Below are 23293 nucleotides of genomic sequence, written 5' to 3' on the forward strand. Positions count from 1 at the left end.
ATTTAAGCTTAATTTTCTCTAAAGTAATCAGTTTTGTGTCTCGTGTTCATTTTATTTTTGTCGTTTGATTGTGTGTGTGTTTGCATAATCACAATCCTAACATATGTAATTCCAAAATAGAAGTTTTTAATTAAGAGTGTGGATATCACAAGTCAAGAGGGTGTTGCACATACATATATATCACAATGAGTGGTATGAAATTGATTATCTTCAACAAGTTCTAATACATTAACTTGCTAAAAAAAATCATATTACATCAATTTGCCATGAAACCGGCTAGTCCATCTTAAAGGGTTTATATTTTTTGACATCTGTTAGCAATCCCTGAACCGATCCAATTGCCGCAACCAAAGAAATAATCAAGCAAACCCAACTTAGTATCTTTAACCACACCCATGTGAAGGAAAATCTTTGTATCTTAGCCCGAGCAATGTATATCTCTATCGGGAAGTACACAGTCAACGGGTAAAAGGAACCAGCCCCTATCAAGCCTAAGAAGCTATTGAAGAATGGAAATATCATGGCTATAACCGCTGTCATGATCACATAAGCTGTTCTCCATACCAACCTAAACATGTTAACGTAGTATTCTCCATAAAAGGGGACATTTAGAATGTGTTCGGCGGTTATGAACTTGCTCTCGGGCCATTGTTGTCTACATTTCATCTCAATGAAGCCAAACAAGGGTTGGCAGAAGACTTGGTATGCCCCAATAAGGTGGACCGCGATGCACACGTTGGCAAAGTCAATAAGCCAAAAGGGTTCGTAGAAACCAAATCCAGTGAGGAAGTTGCCCGGTGCATCGTTTCCAAATGCCGCATAACCCAAGCATCCACAAAGCACGTAAAATACGGTGGTTGTTGAGACTCCCACCAACGATGCCTTCTTCATCACCTTGTTTTCTGGAGGATATGATTTCAATGTGTCCTTCAATTTCAATAACAATGTAATGTCAACACTATCATGAAAATTAAAACATGCATGCATATACTTAATTCAAGAGGTTGGTGATTATTTTATTTTATTATTATTAATTACTTTCATGAATATTAGGAATCCTGTATATATCATATGATGCACAAATTAGTATAACATAGGAATGATTAAATGCACTAAGGGAGGAGTAAATACAAAGAAAAAAAAGGATGGCAGAAAACAAAAGTATGTGGAGAAAGAGACAGAATATGTTTATGCTTATTCCAGCCCCAATTTTTAGAAATAGAAAACTATATGGTCTTCTATGGGAGATACAGTTCGGTCAAAAAACTCATGATTTGATTTGATGGCACTAACTTCAAAAAACGCCTCGGTGGCATTCTTCGTACATACGTCTCATTGGCGGCTACTTTTGTATGATGGTTTTACCACACGTGGTAGTGGCTGCTTTTCCCGTTTTACTTTTACATTTTGAAATTAATAAATCTAAAGCATCCACAACGCAAGGTTCAAGGATGCTCGTCCGTATAAAATGATAGATAACAAACGAGGGGGTGGCAAACCAGCGCGTTGTAGGAGAAGTTTTTAAGCTCAAGTTTGTGGAAGGTTTGGGGCTTCAAACGTGGAGACAGATAGGAGTGGTGTGGCCTGGTGTCACATCACAAACTCTCTCTCTCTCTCTCTCTTACATATATATATACACATATATATATACACATATGTATGTATGTGTGTATGTTATATATAATATTTTTAATGAGGTTTGTAGAGTTCTGGTATTGTAAAAGAAAATAATGATTTTTAAGAAAAGTTTTGAATCTAATATAACGATAATGTGATTGTTTGTATAGGTCTTATAACATTGTGGATACTCTTATAAAAATTTATACATTACCTTTTACACAAAAAGATAAAAAATCATAGCTCTAATAAGGATATGAATTTATACATTTTGTAAATATATTTACTATTCAACTTACTAAACATTCATATTATCAATTTATATAAATTTTTAATAATAAGTCAAAACTTGAAACGAACATGTATACATAATTCAACTTATTATACTTCCAAAATATGTGTTTATAAGTTTTCTGTTATAGTTACCTAAACTAAACGTTATTAAATTTAGTTAGACGATACTAACTGTTAATTTATCAAAATAAATAATTGTGTGATGAAAAATTAATTTAAAATTAAGTGATTGCATTTTTGTTTGCAATGTTCATTGTGTTCACACATTAATTCCATATTGTAAAACTCAAAATTTGAAAGTTGGTGTTGGCCAAATTATTTTAATTTGATTTACTAACCTGGATCTCAACGAGTACAGTAGAAAAGGCATAAGCGAAAGCAATATCACCGATGGCTTGAAAGCTCCTCCATACTTTCTCTTCTCCGGATACGTCCACTCCCACTTCTACTCCGGTTAGACTCGTTTTTACATCACCTCCACCTCCACCTCCACCTATCGTTTTTATTGTGCCACCAAGAATTAATTGAATTATAACAGTTTACCAACCATTGTAAAAGAGTTAACTATAAAAGGGTTAATTAACAGTATAAAGGCAGACGCAGATCTATGAATAGAGAATGTTTATAGCGGTTAAAATATCATTCATATTGTTTTATTAATTAGAGCGGTGAGGGTGAGGCCCTCACTGCTGTTAAAGGGTTACTTATAGTGGTTTTAATTGATATTAATATTGTCAGTTATGACTCTTACCAATCACTTTAGCTAAGGACAAGCCAAGACCAATGGATGAGTAAGCAAAAGACATGACAGCAGCCAGTATGGAGAGCCATGAGAGGTTGTGAAAATTAGGAATCTGACTTAATATTATCTGAATTGCAGCAAATATTATCATGTACGGATAGTTTGATGATTTACAACTTGCTGCATGCCCCTCCGAATGAAAGCAGTTGGATTTGTTAACGGCCCTTGAATTAAATCAACCATCAATAGATTAAAGATATATTGTCCAATATAAAAAGAAAAACATTATATAGAATTAATTTATGCATTTAGTTATATACTTACACCATACTAATAGAAGCAGTGATGGTATATCCGATCGTGACGCCCACAAGATTTACATATTGAGCTATTCCGCATAAATTCACCTTCGTCCCTCCTGAAATTAAGAGCATCAGCAATGGTGGAAAGTTTTAGCCGTCCGGATGATGTGGAACAAAGTGGACGAACCCTCAGAAACAAACTCCGCCATTGTGGAGAAAGTCTGCATAGGTGAAGTCTGTAAATCCAGACGTGAGAGGCCGGGAGTGTGGCCCCACTCTCTCATATAAACATTTATATTATTACATATTATATTAATATATTTAACAAGGTTCGTTCTTTTGAAAAAAGGTGAGTGTTCTTTAACGAAGTTTAGAATATGATTTGGAAGTGATGTGACGGTTCATGGAAGTCAGCTGTTGTAGATCCTCTAATATGTCCATTAAATTTAAATATATATGAGGAGGAAGTTTGGAAACTAAGACTTACCAAGATTAGCACGGACCACGTCCATGTAAGTGTAGTTACGCTTGCCAAAAATGGGGTCAGGTGATCGATAGGCGTCCGCAAGGAGAGTGGATGTGAAGTAAGTGACGAAGGAGAACGCCATGAGAGCCGCAGGGCCAGCAACCCAACCGAGTTGTGCAATAGCCCAAGCCAAAGACAACACTCCTGATCCTATCACAGCGGTGATGATGTGTGCACTTGCAGTTACCAATGTCCCTGTTAATTACATGAACCATTTATTTCATGAACAAGCTAAAAAAGATAGAAACTGATGATTGTTTACCCGTTCGTTTTTCACGGCCATCGTCATCGAGATTCTTGCGAAAGCCATCATGGCTGGCAACCTCAAGAGCCGATGTGTGCAAATGTGCATCCATGGTTGGTCTGGTGTGTGTTGTTTGGGAGGGGAGTAGGGGATTTTATGGGCAGAAAAAGTGGGAGATGGGCCAAGATTTTGGGATAAAAAAAGGAAAGTCAGTGGAACAGTATAGTCAAATCTTAACTACCCATTTTCAGCGGTAGCCATTGCGTTGCTTCCTATTTCCCATGTTTGCTTCACCTTTTGAAATTTTGCATGCATTCATCCCTGCTGCTTGTAAAGCAATTACCATCTTTCTCCTCTAGACAACAATAATAATAATCGGGTAATGAAAAGGTAGCTTATGTAAGAAGTAATGACATGATCATTGGTACCAACTCTCACGTAAGCATAACCTAAGAATTATCGACCATGCATGCTTGCTATTAGGGGTTTGAGCGGTGCAGTTTTGTGCTAGAATGGAACCAAAAACCAAATGTTTCGTTTTTTTTTTCAAAACTGTTTGGTTTTGATATTTTCGGTTTTATGTTTAATATGGTTTTTGGATTCGCCTTTTTGGTTTTGCTAATCAGGCTAGTAATTTTTGGACGAAAAAATTTTGAGCCATGATATTTTGAAATTAGGCCAAATAATTTTTTTTAATTAATAATTAATAAAATTGAAGAGGTAGGTCCCAGCAGAGCCCAGTTGGACCCGCAAGACTCACCTCAAAGAGGGACGTCTGCGCAGTTGAAACCGCAAGACTCACCTTCAACAGGGACGTCTGCGCAAAGGCTAAACTCGCAAGACTCACCTTGAAGAGAGACGTCTGTGCAGAAACCAACTGGATCCGCAGGACCCACCATGCTCAGAGACGTGACGTCCTTACGCGCTGTACGCAAGCTGTTCCCGCAGGAAAAGCCTCCCAATGGTCGACGTACTCCGCCTGTTCCCGCAGTAACGGATACTAGCCATCAGGGAAGGCTACCCGCGCAGCAAGGCTACACGCACAAGGCACTTAACTCTTAAATAATTCAGTAATGTCACCTGAAGAAGGAGTGAGCAAGCCGGGAACACTCCCGCCCAAAGCCGGGAATACTCCCGCCCAAATGAGCCAGTCCGTACGCTACTGGAGGACCTTTTGTACTGTACCTGACGAGGTATGGACAAAAGGTCTGACCAAAGCAGCGACAGCTCACTGTGACAAAGGAATAGTACACAGCCGGCCTGGTCACTATCAGCCACTGCCTACTCACTAACTCCTATCACTATTAGCCGCTGCCTACTCACCAACCTGTCGTAGCACGTGCATAGCCTGCAGTTGGTGGAAAAGAATAGTACACAGCCGGCCTGGTCACTATCAGCCGCTGCCTACCCACCAACTACCAGCATGGCATGTGCGTAGCCCACAGTTGGCAGAACAGGAATACTATTCAGCCGGCTGTACCTTCTTGGAAACCTACCTTCGGCTATAAATACTCCAACACCTTGGAATGGTATGGACACATTACATTATCTTACATTATCTGATATCTCATTATCTTATCTTCTCTAGCAATCTCTTAATATACACTTATATTCAAGAGCAATCTAGTCTGATTCTCACGCCGGAGGGTGGTCACAAGGAGGTACCCCCCCCTTCTCAGTGACGAGCTCACGGTGTCTGTTTTGCAGGTGATCAGAAGAACCATCTTTGCCGGACCTAACCCCTCGTGGGAAACATCTATTTAACCCCCAGATTATCCGTAATCTGGTTAGTGTCAATTAGTGTTTCTTCATTGGCGCCATCCGTGCATAAAAGCTAGAACTAATTCTCTCAGTTTTTTCAAAACCTCCGAAAAGATGGTTAACGTTACTCCGGTCCCCAGGCCAGGGAGTAACCAAGAAACCCCGGTAACCACAACCCCAGCTACTGGGGGGAACACTGGCGAATACACACATTTTACGAACACTACCCCGGTTACCCAAGCCGGGGCAAGTGCAGTAAATTTTACGAACACTACCCCGGTTACCCGAGCCGGGGCAAGTGCAGTAAACAATCCTCCCCTGGGATTCATTGATACCCAGGTGGAAAGACAACAGACGAGGGCCCCCCGCCAAACACTTGAACAAGTTAAAGCGTGGGCGGAAAAACGTCAAAGGGAATTCCAAGCTGAGTTGGATGAACGCTTACGTTCACTCCAAAAGACTGACGAATTCGGAAGCACTCGACAACAGCTCAACATGAGTGCGAGTACTTGGACGATGATTCGGAGGAATCCGACACCGACGTAAACCCTCGCCATAAGGCGAAAGGGAAGCGTAAGGAAACGGACTTCCAACCAAGAAGGAATTTTGGAGAAACCTTCAAACCAAAAAACGCGGGTGGAAACCCACGTGACTTCTCTAAAACCTTCAGACCAACCGCTGCAAATGCGGGAACCTCCAAGTTTGCAAGGGACATTGCGGAAGCAATCGCCCCAAGAAGTGCCAAACAGATGTCCAACATCGGCACCTATGATGGTATATCCGACCCAGACGATCATTTGAACAGATTCATAGCGGGGGCAACCGTCAGCAACTGGACGGAACCCACATGGTGTTATATGTTCCAGATGACGTTGGTTGGAGCAGCCAGAGCGTGGTTCGACCGTCTACCAGTCCACCACATCTACGATTGGGCAGACTTCCAACAGAAGTTCATCCAACACTTCAGTCAACAAAGAAAGTACACTGAAGAGCAATGGACAATCCTCAACTGCATCCGAGAGGAAGTTGAGTCTTTACTAGACTTCATCACGCGCTTCAATTCAAAGAAGCTAAGTCTGGGCAGTATTAGCGAAGATCTTGTTCGCGCTGCTTTCATCCAGGGCGCGAAAGACCCAGAGCTCATCCGCACATTAACGGGTAAAGATGGCATGCCATCCACATGGGATGCCATCATGACAGCAGCTAAACGCTTCGCGGAAACGGAAAAGCAACTGGGTAGAGATCTTCCCCAAAGCACAAACCTCTACACCCAGAAAACAAGAGAAAATAACGTCCTTACCGCCCGACTAAACAAAAAGAGGAAGCTAGGTATTTGGCAGTCAAGGGTAAACTTCGACACCTCATCCGGCTCGCACCCTCGGTTAGGCGGAAAGGACAACAAGCAGTCGTCGAACCGGAACCCCCGGTGGACGCCGCTCACCAAAAGCGTCACCGAGATTTTCGACACCGAGAGGCTCCCATGGCCAAAGGCTCCAATAATCCGAGAGCGTCACAACGCTGATCAGAGCAAATTCTGTGACTTCCACAGGACAAAAGGCCACAACACCGACGAATGCATAGACTTGAAAGACATCATCGAGACATTCGTCAGAGATGGAGAACTCGCACACCTCGTGGCGTAAAGGATGCTGAGTAGGCCAACGCGTGTAGAACCCCAGTTGGGAAAAACACGAAACTACAGCTACAATGTTGGAGACTACATACTGCGTAAACAACGAGATTCCGAACCAAGTGCATATCGGCTCGATGGCACTCCCATCCAAACAATATGGAAGGGAGCTCAATTACACAGTGCATGTAGATCAATTCCAAACTTGTAAAAGAAAAGGCCCAGAGCCACTTCTAATGGAAATGATTCTCCGTATCACATTGACGCTGATAATCTTACATTTATACTTATGAACTTTCCACACTGATATGCCGGTCTTCACCGCATACATAAGTGGGGAAGTAAGTCGTTGCGTGTGGAAGGCGGCAAAACCCGCATAAACACAAAAAACGGCCAACGAACACGCAGGTCAGTTATAGGTAAAGTTGGGTCATCCCACTAAATGAAAGTGCCGGTCCTACCCGCACAAATCATGATAGAGGAAACCGAACTAACCTATTGACAACCGCGCGTCGAACGGTTAATTTATTCAAAACACTGATATGCCGGTCTTCACCGCATAAATAAGTGTGAAGAAGTCGTTGCGTGTGGAAGGCGGCAAAACCCGCATAAACACAAAAAACGGCAAACCTTCACGCAGGTCAGTCATAGGTGAAGTTCGGTCATCCCACTAAATGAAAGTGCCGGTCCTACCCGCACAATCATCATAGAGGAAACTGAACGTTAACCTATTGACAACCGCGCGTCGAACGGTTAACTTATCCAAAACACTGATATGCCGGTATTCACTGCATAAATAAGTGTGAAAAGAAGTCGTTGCGTGTGGAAGGCGGCAAAACCCGCATAAACACAAAAAACGGCAAGAATTTCTAAGGAAAAGATGAGGAAAACCTTCGCAGGTCAGTCATAGGTAAAGTTTGGTCATCCTACTAAATGCAAGTGACGGTCTTATCCGCACAATCATGATAGAGGAAACTGAACATTAACCTATTGACAACCGCGCGTCGAAAGATTAACTTATTCAGAACAATTAGAAAATCTCTTAAGGAAAAAATGAGGAAAACCTCCACGTAGGTCAGATATAGGTAAAGTTTAGCCATCCTACTAAGTGAAAGTGACAGTCTTACCCGCACAATCACGAAAGAGGAAGCAAAACTTTAACCTATTATCTGCCACGTTGAAAGGTTAACTTATCCAAAGTACTTAAGAAATTGCTAAGTTAAACTAAAGTATGCACAAGCGAATCATATATTGTTTATGCGGCAAAACAAGTGCCAAATTAAACTATAATATGCATGAGCAAGTCGTATAACGTTTATAAAGCAAGAGTGACGGTCCTACCCGCACAAAAGATTTATATTCCATAAAAATTCAACTGTTACAAGAATGGCCAGGTATCTACCCGCCTACAAGAATATAAATCTATACAAAGACGTAAATCTATCCTAACAGTGGGAAAGGATTTAAAAGATCAAGCTTCAGGGCCACTCCCTCCAAACCCACTTGTACCCGCACCATCAGTTGGCTGTGGCGGTTCAAGGAAGGTCTTGAGAATGGTTAGCCCATCATCAGCAGCAGCAACTTCGTTCACCTTCTCCACCACCGGGTGCGGGAAGGCGGCATACTGGTTCACTGCTTGGTCATATACAGCTTCAGTATCCACATCATATAAAGGGAAGTTGGAAGGCGGGATGCCCTTCTCAACGAACCCTAGACCAAGCAGGAAGCCAGCCTTTTCCCCATCCTAATGAGAAGCGTTGAGGGCTGCGCTCATGGCATCGTCATATGATGTGTCCGTGAAGACCCAATGCACAACCTACAAAACAAAAATACAAGTATCAAAACATTTTCTAAGTACAAAGAAAAGCGTAAAGATATTATGAAGCTATGCATACCTGCGACAACGCTTCTCGTAGAAGCCATTCCTTGGTAACCAGAGCCTCCTGGAGGGCAGCTTGAGCTTCATTACGGGCGCGTTCGGCTTCGTTCTTTGTAAGGTTGGCAAGCAACACATCTTTGGCTGCAGCCTCTTCGACGCCCTTTAGCTTACGCTCAGTGTGGTCAAGCACCCCCCTCTGGTCCAAGATCTCTTGGAGCTTCTTGGCATCTTCCATGGCCAAGGCATCATGAGCCTGCTAGAGCCTCTCTAATTTGGCTTTGAGCTCCTCATTCTCAGTGCGTAGAGGCTCAGCAACAGCTTCAGCCTTGGTGGCCCTCTCAGTTGCGTTCCGTGCAGTTTCCTTAGCCAACCGAAGCTGTTCATTAACAGCTTGGGTAGCCTTGGAACGGGCCTCGAGACGGGCCTGAACTTCAACCTCGAGGGCCTTGAAGGCCTTCTCCTTCTCCGCAGCAACGGCGGAGAGTCTCCTGTTCTCCTCCCGGATAGCCAGCGCCTGAGCTACTTCTTGGATACGAGCCGCCTTTAACTTGTCGTTTTCACGACAAAGCAGCTCGACGCGCGGCTGCATCCGGGCAAGGAGAATTCGAAGCTCGTTTGTCAGCCTACCCTCTTAATAGCTCGACATAGCTTCTCCCAGTGCACCACTGGGGGCGGCGTGGCGCGCCCACTCGACGCAATCCACAGCCGTCCGAAGGGTGGTTCCCCGGCGGATGTTCCACCGCGGAACAAACACCTCATTCGAATCCGACACTGCAAAAACAAAAAGCAGTTAGGAAAATATGATAAAAAACAAAAATATATATAAAAAGGCCTAAATAACCCTACGCACCTGTAGGGTCGACAGTAGGCCGGTAGCCGCCAAACCCATCACCCGAACCTAACGGATATCCATCCAACAGGTCAGGCAGATGGGAAGGAGGCAGAGATTGGCTTGAAGCCCCGAACATACCTGCTGAACCGGCCGGGGACGTGGTAGTCGCCGGCGCCGGAGGCACGGTCGAAGCCGCTGCGGTAGAGACCATCGGAGGTGAACTCACTGGAGGTGAACTCACAACCGTGGCCGCCGCTGCGGAAGAACCCGCAGAAAATATCACCGCCGGCTCAGTGAAGGATTCCGTGAAGATCGCACTGACAGCCGGCGGGGATGATGTTACAGTTGGAACAGTTGCCTCAACCGAGTGAGCAACTGAACCAACACTTGAAGCAGGCGCAGTCGCCTGGGTCATCGCCTCTGGTAGGTTGACCAAACCTACCGTCATGGGTCCAGAGGTGCTCCTCCCCGCTCCACCCTGGAATGCAGTTGCATCCACGCCTGCATGAAGACAAGATAGTTAAATATAATGGCGGAAGGATATGCAGTTAAAGTAAATGAAAATTATACTTACGAGTTCTCTTCAGCTTGAATGTTCTGATAGGCAGGGACGAACCCGATGGAGCCGGCCTCTTCACGCCGCTCACCGTCGTACTAGGCTGCCCGGAGGTGACAGCTGTCTCAACCTCCGGAACAGTGGTCTCGTCACCACCAGGGTTCCCCGCCACCTCTTCACTCTCGGTCTCTGACTCTGACCGATTCCCCTGATCGGCAGTAGAGGCAACCTTCGCCTTACCCTTCCCGCCAGCAGCCTTCTTCTTCCGCGTGAAGAAAGGACCATCTGCGGATTCCTCATCAGAAGATGACAAAATTAGAGGAATTCCAGCAGAGGTTTAAGCATTGACAGGGCGAGGGTTAAATAACTCCTTACCTGGCCGCGTGACGCTCAGAATCGGATGGCCCGGCGGGTAGACCTCCACAAACCGATCCGCCGTTTGCTCCAAGATGGGCAACTCGTTCTCATCAAGGGCACGGGTACCCATCCGAGCGGGACCACCAGCCTCCCGCAGATGCAGGAGCGATTGTAAGTCGTTTCCCTCTGAAAACAAAAGAAACATTTAGAAGAAAACTTTAAATCAGCAAAGAAGATGAAGCATACCGTAAGGGATAGAGTTCAAACCGTATTCAAGGACGATGGGAACCTGTGGCGCCTCCGCCCTAGCATCTTTCCACACCCGGCTCATCCCGAGCATCACCATCCCGGACTCCGCAAAGCGGTAAACCGGAGACTGGACCCGGGAAATATTGGAGAACCATTCCGCCTCCTCATAGTTGAAGGCGTGAAGGTTCGGGAGAGCTCTCCCGTTCAAGAACCATTCCGTTCTTGAACCTATTGTACAATTTGGTCTAAAATATTAAGAGCTAATAACCGATCAACAATAAAAATAAAACAAGTATCCAAATTTATAAAACATACACGATTTAACTAAAAAGTAATTCACCAAATCGGTTTTACTAAATCAACACTAAACCGTCAGTTTCTAAAAAATAACCAACATAAAATCTCTTATTAATAAACGAGATTGATTAGTTTATTTTAATTCAGTCAACATGCATATATAACCGATATTCTAGGCTAGCATTAGTTAAATTACATAATAAAAAAGACAATTTCTTATAAATGCATCATTTATTATGAGTGGAAAATGTTGGGTGTCCAAAAAATTGGACATTTTTGGTTTGGAAGGTTGGTTTGGAAGGCGAAGAGGGATAGGCTTTCAACCTAGGTAGCACTTCAACGCAATGTTCAATTAAGTCATCAAGTTGATGCATGCCACTACCTACTGTACTTGTGGGGATACTCATAAAAGCACACAACACCTGCTCCGGCCGGCATGGCCATCGTGATTCATGTTTGGCAATTTATTAGTTCTTGGGCTAAGGCACCCCAAATATATACATCTCTCAGTACGAGATCTTATGACTCTACATAAAACGGAAACACTGTGCAATAAAAAACGGAAATTACTACATGGTAGCATCTTTACGGCGTGTTATGGCATTTGGGAGGTGATGAATGAAACGATCTTCTCCAACAACGAAACCCTGACTGGTAAGGTGATAGAGGATCTGAAATAATTTGGCTTTTGAATTAAAGTATGTCCTAGTTCAAGACATTGAATTGGAAGAACACAAGCAACTTTTCTTTTTAGTTTGTAGCATGTGTACTTCTTTGGCTTCTAGCTCCTGGCTAGTTCGGGTGTGTTTTAATGAGATTTGTTGTTTGAAAAAAAAAAAAACATTTCTAGGGCTGGAAGCTTTAAAACAATATTTGACAAGCAATTGTGGAGATAAACGATTCTTATATTTTTCATTGTTGTATATCTCGTCCAAACTTGATAAATCTTGACACATAAACTCACACAACATCCTATCCTTATACCAACTAAGGGATACATAGAGTAAGCATTAATACCTTTGTTTTTGTAGGGGATTCGGTTTGAAGCCAAACAATCCTAGCTTTAAGCACAAGAATGTATAATTTGGACTTAATGTATAATGATAATAATTCGTCCTCTCTAAACCAAGGTGAACACCATGCACATAACAATGGGTTAAACTTGGTGATGAAAGGTTATTAGAGATGGTTTTAGATTAGAAAAATCAGAAAAGAACACCAACGACTATGACATAGTGTGGCCGGGAGGAACCCTCAATGAATACTTTATGCTATAATTCTTTGAGGAGTAAGAGAAAACGATATGTAATTAATGTTTCAACATAATGTGTTAAAGAAGAGCTACGGTTCTATGTAAGAAAGATTGGGGGGTTGGGGGGGCTATTGGCATTCTAATGTAACATGAAAAATAGTTACATACGTTAGGCTAAGCTAGTCTACATGTGACACTACACTCACTTCTAACAAGTACCAATGAATGTTAGCAATTAACTTGACGCTTACATAAACTATTCTTATGCTGCAAATGGATATTAAATTCCGTCTACAACAAGGGAATAGTACTACATTAATCTATTACCCCACTTAAATTAATGAAGGTTTGGTATATCATGATTGCAAATATTTAGGACCTTAGAATGTGGTGAGTCTTAGGATAGCCATCAATTTTGGCTTTTGTATGCCACAAGTCCCTACTTTACAATCATTCGTGTGTTTTATATGTTATTTTATATAAATTCTTAGAATATTATTTTATTTTATAAATGACATCGAATGAAATACTAAGAAATTAGACACTTGTTAAATAATTATAGATATGTCTGGAACCTTTAATTTTCTGTAAAGTTATATTCAATTCCCTGATAACAAAAAACATGTGATACTAACTTTTGTAGCAACATAAATGTTAAAGAATGTTGAAGAAGAAAAAAACAATCCTGCTAAGTGGCAGAAAGACCAAAGGTTGGAACAAGATCCGTAATTTGTGGTGGCTTTGCAACTGAGTTCTATTGGTTGTTGTGGAGCTGTTGGAATTGTGTCAGTTTGGTACCGGCTTTGTCAATGTAAAAGAGAGGGCTCCCGCATCACATGTATGTACATTGTTGGTCCAAGTAGGCACCCTTGAAAGTAATCTGCTTTGTTTTATTATGTGACTCGACTGACACAAGCCGACTCGAAAAATTGATATTGGCATATAACGATAAATTTCCGACCCTCTTAATAAAAATTGGGTCCACCACTAAGAGGCAAATTTCAAGAGTCAAGACGTGGTGCGATGTACGTTGGCTAACAAAATGGTATTTACAGCCCTAAATACGTTGGCAAACAAAATGGCATTACAGTATTTAAATGTGTCCAATTAGAGCCAGAAATCATACCTTTGGAATGGACTCAATAGTATAATTTTAACTTAATTTCTCGTTGTTGTTGTCTTTCCATGCTTCTAGCCATCGAATAGTTTTTTATAAAATAAATCATCATATTTAATCAGCATTAGCGTTTGATTTGAATTTTGGCAAGACCCATTTTCAAAATTTACTTTTACGATTGTGAAGAAGGTAAAAATATTGTTTTATTATTATTTTTTTTTTCTGAAAAAAGGTCAACCCTAATGCAACTAAAGTTGGACTTAGATTTTCATGAATCATTACACTGAATAAAGTTACACTCACATTCATCCATAAAGTCGGCAGCTTTTGACAACACAAAAAAATGGTTTTCAATTTTTAATAACTAATTTTTTTAATTGATTTGTTTAATTGTGAAAAATTTAGCATCAATATGTAAAAATGAGGTCATCATACATGAATACGAATGGCTACACATACGAGTACTTTATATATATTTGTGTGTGTGCTTTTTTTCTAAAAAAAAAAACTACATTTTACATAGATCAGTTTGAGTTGGTTTTGTCCTTCATTGAATCATAACCAAAATTTTCGACTAATAAGAAACTTATATTAAGCAATTATATTTATTAGAAACCAATACTGACTTATTTTGGTTAGTTCTGTTAACAGGTTCATGTTAAAAACAGATAGTTTTGTTTTATGTTTCGCTAATTTAAATTGACTAACTGAGGTACCGAACTATTGAACATGTATGGCTGCATGCCATCTTTTTGTTGTTTTCAACCAAACTAGTAATGGATTGAAGTTTGACAAAATAGATTTCGCTTTTCAACCTTGGGTCTTTTATCCAGACACAAATGGGCCAACAATTCAAGAAGAAAAAATCCTCCCAAACTTCTCCATGTCCTTCCTTTTACATAGATTTTATTCAATGAACTTTGACTCCCACCTTCCTTGTGGGATGGCTAGAAACTTCATAAATTTAATAGTTTATTGACTTTATTCTAAATAAAACACCACCTATGTGTGAACTGATTGGAAAAGTTTAGATAAAACACCAATGATTTGGGTTTAGTTAGGAAACTTCAAAAATTATAACAAATTTTATGTGTATACTGATGCTTGAAAATAATCTAGCATCTTATGTCGACTGTTTGACATTTGTGATCTATGAGAGCTTCAACATAATGTTTGGTAGATTATTTCTGCAAACTTCTGGACACTGGTACCATATTTGTCTCAAATTATATAAAACACCACACAAATCAGTTGCTCAGTATCAAACCATAACATCAATCTGTTGCTGGATATCAAACTATATATGTTTGTGCCAAGTTAATATACTTCATTAGGTCTGGTTTGGTTAGGATAATTCGGTTATCACAAACACGACAGCCAAAACTGACCCACAAAAAATTGGCTTTTTTGATGGTTAACTGAACTTTTGATTTTTAGTTCGGTTTGGTTCAATGTTGTAGAACTTGCTAATTGCTAGTCAGGCGGTGGGATACCTGCTAACAATTACTTGGATTGCCATTTTTATACTTCAATTTTTTAAAGTATATAGTTTTGAAAAATATAAATGTTCACATAAGTACTTTAAAGCTTAAGCATAAACAATTAAATGTAAAAGCAACAAATTAATGAAAAAACAAAGGTCCAACTGCTTTTAAAAAAAATAAAAATTAAAAATGGCCAATTTTGTTCTTTTTAACCGACTACTATCACCAATTAGTATAAAATTAATCAGTAACTCGTGGACTACTGACCAGTCACCGATTTTTAACAATTTATGCAACAATGGTTTTGTTTATCAATTATATAATATATTGTTCTCCCTGTTCAAAAATAATTTTTGCCTTTATCTTGACAACTCAAAATCCACAGGATTAAATCTCAGCCCTTTAAACCCCTTAAAAGGCTTCTAGAAGGGGCAGTTCAGGGGACTTCAGCTCCACAAATTCAGCCAAAAAAAACTATTCCAGCTCTACATATTTAGCAACCTATTCACTAGCATTTTAAGCCACAAACAAACAACACATTTATCATACCTATTATCTTACAAAAAAATTAATAAATAACATTATACCCTGTAACAAAAAAAAATACCACTATTGAAACAAATTAGACGTTATATAATCATTTGAAACTTTAAATTGTGGAGTTAATTATCATATCAGCAAAAGACTTCACCTACAATGTAAGCCACCAAACATATAAGATATTAATCAACATCTTTAATGTATCATTAGAAAATTCAAAGCAACGTAGGCCATGTTTTTATTTTTCCAAAAAATTAAAGACTTAATTATTTATAAAACCAATTATTTAAAGAGTTATTGTTATTTAAAAATTTTAAGGATTTTCATTTACCTTCATACGGAAATGGCACAAATAAATTGTTGCTCCTAAATATAATTCAAATTTAAAGAAAGATGTAGGTTAGTAGGTTGACACATGTCAACATTTGTTATAGGTCACTATTTAAGAACAATATCACCCATCAACAATATATACATGAGATGTTTGAATCTACAGCAAAGAAAATTATTCTAAAAAACATACAAACAGATCCTATGGTATTACTCTATCCAACTTAAGTTTTGCTTACTTAATTTTTCATATTGCACATGTAGCTAACTAATGTTTTTATGTTTATGTTTTATATTAGGAGAAGCCAATTAACACTGCTACAACGTATGAAGAACAAAAAAACATGGAATAAAATACAAAAGGAAATCAAAACAGGTCTGTGTCACCTGCTGTAAGCATAAACTTTTAGTTTTATAAGGTCTTTGTTATTATTGAATATAACATTTGTATAACCAATTTTTGTGCAGGCTAACTCAGATAGTGTTGAAATCATTTCTTGTGGCCTTAATTTCAGTCCCTACAAGTGCAATATGAAACCCTTTAAAACATATATTAGCATAACTTTACCTTTATTAACTGTTAGAGCGTCTTCAATCTCCGTCAATCAATTCAGCACCTCATGAAATACTTGTATGAATCGAACACCTATAGACACAAATTTAGGGATTTATGTTGAATAAACCCTAATAATATCTTGATATAACATACCAACAAACATACATCTAGGGTTTGAGAAGGGAAACCCTAATCGACTAAGACAATCGGCTTACAAATCAAGCACACCTGATTGTTTATCGATATTTCAAACACTATGGGTTGAATAATTAAGTGAAAAAAGAGGGTGGGGTGGGCGTGTAGAAAAGGACTACAATGGCTGATAGACCGAATCTTTATCTTTAGGGTTCGGTCAAAGTCACCCATGCTTTGTATGTAATGTATGGACCCGGTTAACTCATACTGGGCCATGTTGGAACATGACGTTTGCTCTTTCTGCTAAAGTAATTAATTAATTAATTAATTAATTAATTAATCCAATTTTACAAAACCCAAATAAATCCATATTGATCCACACAAAACTTTGCATTAGCCGATTAATTTCTTCACAACAAAAATATGTAATACAACCATCCACCTATATTTTAAAAGATATTCTTCAAATAAATAGCCTTGTGTAATTGTTTATAACACATCAAATGAAACTTTAAAAAATTGCAATCAAACTTACTATAAATTTGGAAACATGTGAAAGTTGAGGATAACACTAACATTTAATGGTAATAATTTTTATTGATCGAAAATACAAAAACTATTAGTGTTGCTATCGAGTGGTATAAGAGAGGAAGGGGCACTCATGGGTATTATCCATGTACCGGCCAATCATACACTGTTATTACAATTCTTCCTTAAGTACCCACAAACCCAAAAATAACTGGAAACACCTACCCATGAGTACCCTAAAACTTTTTTTGTTTTTTGTTAAAATTTAAAAATAAATAAAACAACTAAATTTAAATAAAATTAAAATTTTAAAATTATTACATAATTGAAAACCAGAAAAATAATATATGACGATCAAAACCAAAATAAATAAATAAATAAATAAAACACGAACATCTAAACAAGATGATTCTTCGGTCAATTATATTTTTCCGTAATTTCTCGTTTGCAATTTATAGCGATTTTTTTTACCTTGTTCTCTAGATGATCATGTGGACGAGTATATGTCTTAAAGTCTATGTCATACATCCCTTTGGCTGCACTCTAGCGTTGTTCCGCAATCAATGCTCTAGAATCCTCCACTGTTGCTTTTTAGCGTCCACCAAATCTTGAAGCGTTGCTTCCTTTCTTAGCGTGTACGCATCTAGTTTGTCACCTGAGATCATCGTTTGAGAAATTTGCCATTGGGGTTTGAGTGAATAGAAATGGTGAATGTTGAGTGAATAAAAATGATGAAATGTTTGAGTGAATAAAAATGGTGATGTGTTAGTGGTATTTATATGTAATAAATTGAGTATTAATGGGTGTTTTAATTTCTTAAAAAATCTTCAACGGTCATATGTTTCATGGAAAACCTTTGCCACAAATTGTAAATTGGCAAACTACCCACATAGTTAGGGGTGGGTTTACTATGTAGTAAATAACCCATAAACCTTACCCACACTAGTGCCCCCTTCCCCTCTATGTTAGTCTGTTATTATAACGGTTTTAATCCTTTTGTAATCCATTAAAGTAACACTTTATATTAACACGTATCACGTCCCACCGGACGGGTATAAAACTAGTTAATTTGGTTACGACTAGGTTACTGGTGTCACACCCCGACCAAAGGCGGCGAAACATGCCGAGGTGTAACGATTGTCCATAAGCACATGACACTAATTAAAGTGACAGTATTTAATAAACTCATTTCATTTCAAAACATCGAAAATGTCACATAACAATTATCCATAAAATAACCATAAACAAGATATCACAAAATACGGCAAATTGATATTGTTCATTTTTACTAATATCCTAAGGTCTTTGATGTCGTTTTCTTCACAATCATAAATCAACCAAGATGCAAACCTGCAACATTTCATAAAATAAAGTTTGTCAATACAAAGGTCGGTGAGCAATTCATAAGTTTAATCATATTAGTATATAATAAAGATAGCCACAAAACTTGCATACAAAACGATAAATAAAAGTGGCAATTTGGATAAATAGATATCGCTAAACACATTAGCGACACCTAGCTATAAGGGGATGCCAAATAGTCTAGGATTTTATAGTTATCGTTAATTGCATTACGTTAACGACACCTTGCTATAAGGGGATGCCAAATAGTCTAGGATTTTATAGTTCCACCAACCAAAAGCGATAAACACATAGGCATATAAGCATAGAACACCAAATCGAGCAATTATTTAGGTAAAGTATACAACTACGTTTGTGGTTTAAGATTCAAATATAAAGCATTTTGTTGAATAAGTATGAAATGTCACCCCCAAAATAAAAGATGGAAAATGGGGTATGAAGTACTCACCTTCAAGTAGTAAACTTGAAAGATGATAATTTGGAGATTTGTCGGAACGACGAGTTTAACGCACAATGCCTAAAAAGAAAAAAAGTCTTGAATTTAGAAATGTTGTCCTGAAGGTCTTTAAACAAAATAAATGTTGAGAAATGTAAATAATTAAAGTTCAAGGTTTAAAATGTGACTATTTAAGAATTTATAATAATAACCCTTTAAAAATGTAAGTTTGCTCGAAACCGGGTAAAAGTATCTAACCTTATTATTTACTCAACCTATGTTAAGAAATAAGGTGGGTAAAATGCAAGAATGCAAATCCCTTTGGAATAAAGATACTAAAACGGGTTTTTTTTTTATCGAGTGTTCGGATTGTCGGTTCGGGTCTTGATAATTGGTCAAACCCAAAGTCAACTTTCCAAAATATTGAATGTTATGAGATAACTCAATAAAATTTAATAAGACTTAACCAAGTATGTAATTCCATTGTTTTAGAACTAACAACGCACGTTAAGCGAGTGTTCGGTTTTGTCGGTCCAAACTTTGTTATGAGATCAAGTTGGATCAAACATTTCCAAGTACTTAAGAAAATATTTAAAAATCAATTTGTAACTATTTTTAAAGAAATATACAAGTCTTGATGGCTAAAAAAAACACACTTGTGTGTCTTAAGGGAGCAAGAATCAGTTTGGTTCGGTTTCCATCTTACAACAAGTTCATAGATGGTTTCCACATGTCCAAACACTAAATAACTTGTATAATAATGTAAAAATAAAAAAATACCAAAAGTTAACAATAAAGTCTTTAAACAAAAGTTCGGTTTTCGGTTCGGATCGTGTTTCGGGTTAAGACCGAGGTAAGATTCTACAAACCCATAACCATAGAATTTGTAAAAATGATTTTAGAAACTTAGATCTAACACTAAGTATGTTTAAACAAACAAAACTAGTAACAAAGTTCGGTTTACGGTTTAGAGCTATTTACGGTTAAACCGAAGCATAGACTCTTAAAAACCCATAACCATGGAACTTGTAAACATGACCAACAAACTAAAATAAGCAAGATTAATATGTATGAACAAGTTATATAGATGTATATATATCAAGGACACGAAGTCCTCCATGAAGCCTTGCCTTATGGGGTCCGAAACCTCACCGACCGGAATCGGAGAAGTAACTACCAAAGGTAAACAAGGGGTGTATATTATATATATGTTGCACAACCATAAACAAGTATTAATAAGGCTACATAAACTAATTAAGATGAAAGACCAAAATCCTTCAAGAACACTTAAGAAGATAACCTTGAATCTTTGATATTTGAGAGAGTTTTTTTTTTTTTGGAGTTGTAGCAAGGGAAAATGAAGAGGAAAGGTACGTGTATATAGAGGGTAATGTTGGTGGTCAAATATGAGTGTGAGACACAAGAGTTTTCATGCAAAATGGATCAAGACAAAAACAGAAAACAACAAAAAAATAATAATAAATAAATAAATAAAAATAAAAATAAAGGTAGGATGTTTTCAAGACCCAACAAACAAGTGTGAAATAATATTGTAACATAAATCCATCATTTTGATTATAACATAAGCTTCGGTTTACAAATCGGGTCGGTTTACATAATAAACAAATACAAAAACGAATACAAACAAGACCCGAAATTGACGAATGTCACAACTGGGTTTTGTTTCTCGCCCTTACTTCCCTCTTTCACGTTAACCTTTACTCAACACGCCATTCGTCGATAAACAATCATGATCAAAACATGTTTGGATTGTTTTGACTTCAAATGATTCAACACCTAAATGTCGATGAACTGGCATGCGTTCCCCAATGTGTCCTTAGAGTAGCGTAGTTAAGGAAAACTTAAAACCGTTTTAGGTCAAATTATACATCCAACAATTTGGCAAAAGATGCATAAGCCAAAGAATAATTAAATAAATTTAGGTTCTTAGTTAATGTCATAGGATGAGGACAATGACCAAAAGGGGGATAACTTAATAGTTAAGTGTTAAGTCTTAATCTTAGAAAAATAGCACTAGTGTTAAATACATTATCTCATCCATTTATAATATTATTTTTCTAAAAAGACCTATTCATACTAGCAAATGATAATTCAAGATCAACACAAAAACTTTAGTAGTCAGTCAGTCCAAACATGACATGAACCAAGATTCAAGATTTGACTTTCAGAATTGTTGACCTTTTGGTGGCGGTGGCGGTGGTAGTTGTGGTGGCTCCACCCTTGAACTGCTGCACACAGTATGACTAGCACCCCACCTGTCTCCACATAAATAGCAGAACTCATACTTACACCTGCAAGTGTTGGTAGCAATCATGAGTTTAAGACTCACTTTTTTTAATTATGGGTTGATTTGCGTAAAAGTAAATTGTATATGAATTCATTTGGGTTATCTAAAATTAGTTAACGGGCTAATTTGGGTCTACCTAAATTAGTGAACAGCTCAAAACGGGTAACTATTAAAAAACTTGTTAAGTTAATTAAGTTAAAAGGGTCTAAATGGGTTAGCACCACCCACGACCATTTTTGTTCATTGTCGCCAACACCATCCTGCCATAGCCGCCACCACTGCCTCCACTGCCGCCGTCAACACCACCGCCTCTGCCTCCACCTTGTGGTCATCCCCAACACTACCACCACCGCCATGGACACCACCACTCAGCTGCCGCCATCGACTCTGTTTTTGTTAGAACTTGTTTTCACCCAAAGCAAACTAATTTTTTTAAATGACCCGTTTTGACCTGTGAGGCTGTGACCCGAACCCGCCCAGCCCACCCAATTTTCCCGACCTACCTGCAAGTTATATGCGAACAACCCTCCGTTTTTTCCACAAAAAATTGCAATTTGGGCATTTCATCCACTTTTCTTCTCCACAAGCGCCACCTTCATCTCATCATCTCCTGTTTCTTTCAGTTTCCCAAACTCCTTGCAGCTGAACTCAGAGTGCCACGGGACCCGACAAGCTACACAAAAGGACCGCCGGCACATCGGGCAATCGATTTTTGTAATGTTATTGCTGGTGTCATCATTGATTAGCAAAACCGAACAATCAGTAAAAGGACAATACAACTTGTTGGATTCACAAATACTGGACTCACATAACCACTCGTCCCATTTGACAAGAATCACTCTAGGAATAATAACTCTCAACGAGTTGAAATCCAGTGTGGAATTGCAGTTGATCCCAGGGCACGCAATGGTTCGGTTTTGTTCTTGTATCTTGGTTGTTGCATATCTAATGGTGCAGTTATAACAGAACCAATGCGAACACGTTGGGTTCTTGAACATTAGCCGTGACTCGTGGTTCTCGAAACAGATTTTACACACAACTTGTATGTTCAACAATGAAGCCAGGGTTGACCTGTTAGTGTTTGAAATCTGAGAAGCTAATAGAGCTTCTTCAAGTTGTAACTCTTGTGCATACTTGGCATCCTCTTCTAACATCAACTCATCATGTAAAACTACAAACAAATAAATAATGGTTTTAAATTTAAAGAGACCCTGAATTAGTGTTACTCAATAACAATATTTACAATAATAGAAAAAACGTTACTAACAATTTGGCTTACAATTTAACCTAAAAACAGTCAAAACCAGACCGTCAAAATAAAAATATTTTCAATAAGGAAAAACGTTACTAATAGTTTGGGTTACAGTTGACCTAAAAACAATCAAAACCAAACTTTCAAAATAATAATATATTCAATAATAAGAAGGCGTTACATTTATTAAATGCGCTTGGCGGTTAGGCCTCGCGGCAACAAAAGCAAGGGCCACGTGCCATAAAAAAGTTTAGAAATACTATTTATTCAAAAAGTTGAATAACATAGTTCAAATTCAAAAAAGTTATCTAATATCAATAGTTCAAAAACAGGAAACAATAATCATAAAACTGGTATTAAGCAATGCAAATTAAGCTAAGACAAAAACGCTTTAAACAATCAATTGACTGGCAAGTTGCAATTCAGAATAAACCTTCATTAGTCCCTAGTGGTAACGGATTCATCGAAAAAACTTTGAACTCCTATGTATTGACCAGAGTTGTCGATGATATATATTGATTATATAGAGAGATTGAAGTAAATTAAGTAAACCCAACTTTTTTTTAGGTAATTAAATCAAAAGAAATCAAAAGAAAAATAAAAAATAAATAAAGAACCAGAATATCTACTGAAAATACACCTTGACTAATTGGAGCAGGTTAAGCATGGACCCGACTTAAAAATTTGCGTCTACGCGTCCCAGTCGA

General features: G+C 38.4%; 1 protein-coding gene across 2 annotated transcripts; it reads right to left on the reverse strand.

The window, feature by feature from the left end:
- Positions 1 to 200: 200 nt before the first annotated feature.
- On the reverse strand, positions 201 to 3841 carry LOC143532589 (amino acid permease 6-like). 2 transcript variants are annotated; one of them, XM_077027657.1, is made up of 6 exons: positions 3744 to 3841; positions 3443 to 3676; positions 2978 to 3071; positions 2663 to 2877; positions 2250 to 2392; positions 201 to 927 (listed from the first exon to the last, which is right to left on the reverse strand). In XM_077027657.1, exons 1-6 carry the CDS (start codon positions 3835 to 3837, stop codon positions 277 to 279), a joined length of 1431 nt encoding a protein of 476 aa, XP_076883772.1. In that variant the 5' UTR covers positions 3838 to 3841; the 3' UTR covers positions 201 to 276. The 2 variants fall into 2 exon arrangements, with proteins under 2 accessions (XP_076883772.1, XP_076883733.1); XM_077027618.1 differs by having other exon boundaries at positions 2250 to 2404.
- Positions 3842 to 23293: the final 19452 nt, after the last annotated feature.

This window comes from Bidens hawaiensis, unplaced genomic scaffold, assembly GCF_021521415.1.
Source record: "Bidens hawaiensis isolate Kalapana, Puna unplaced genomic scaffold, B.hawaiensis_p1.1 tig00000055_1, whole genome shotgun sequence".
In the NCBI taxonomy this organism is placed as follows: domain Eukaryota; kingdom Viridiplantae; phylum Streptophyta; class Magnoliopsida; order Asterales; family Asteraceae; genus Bidens; species Bidens hawaiensis.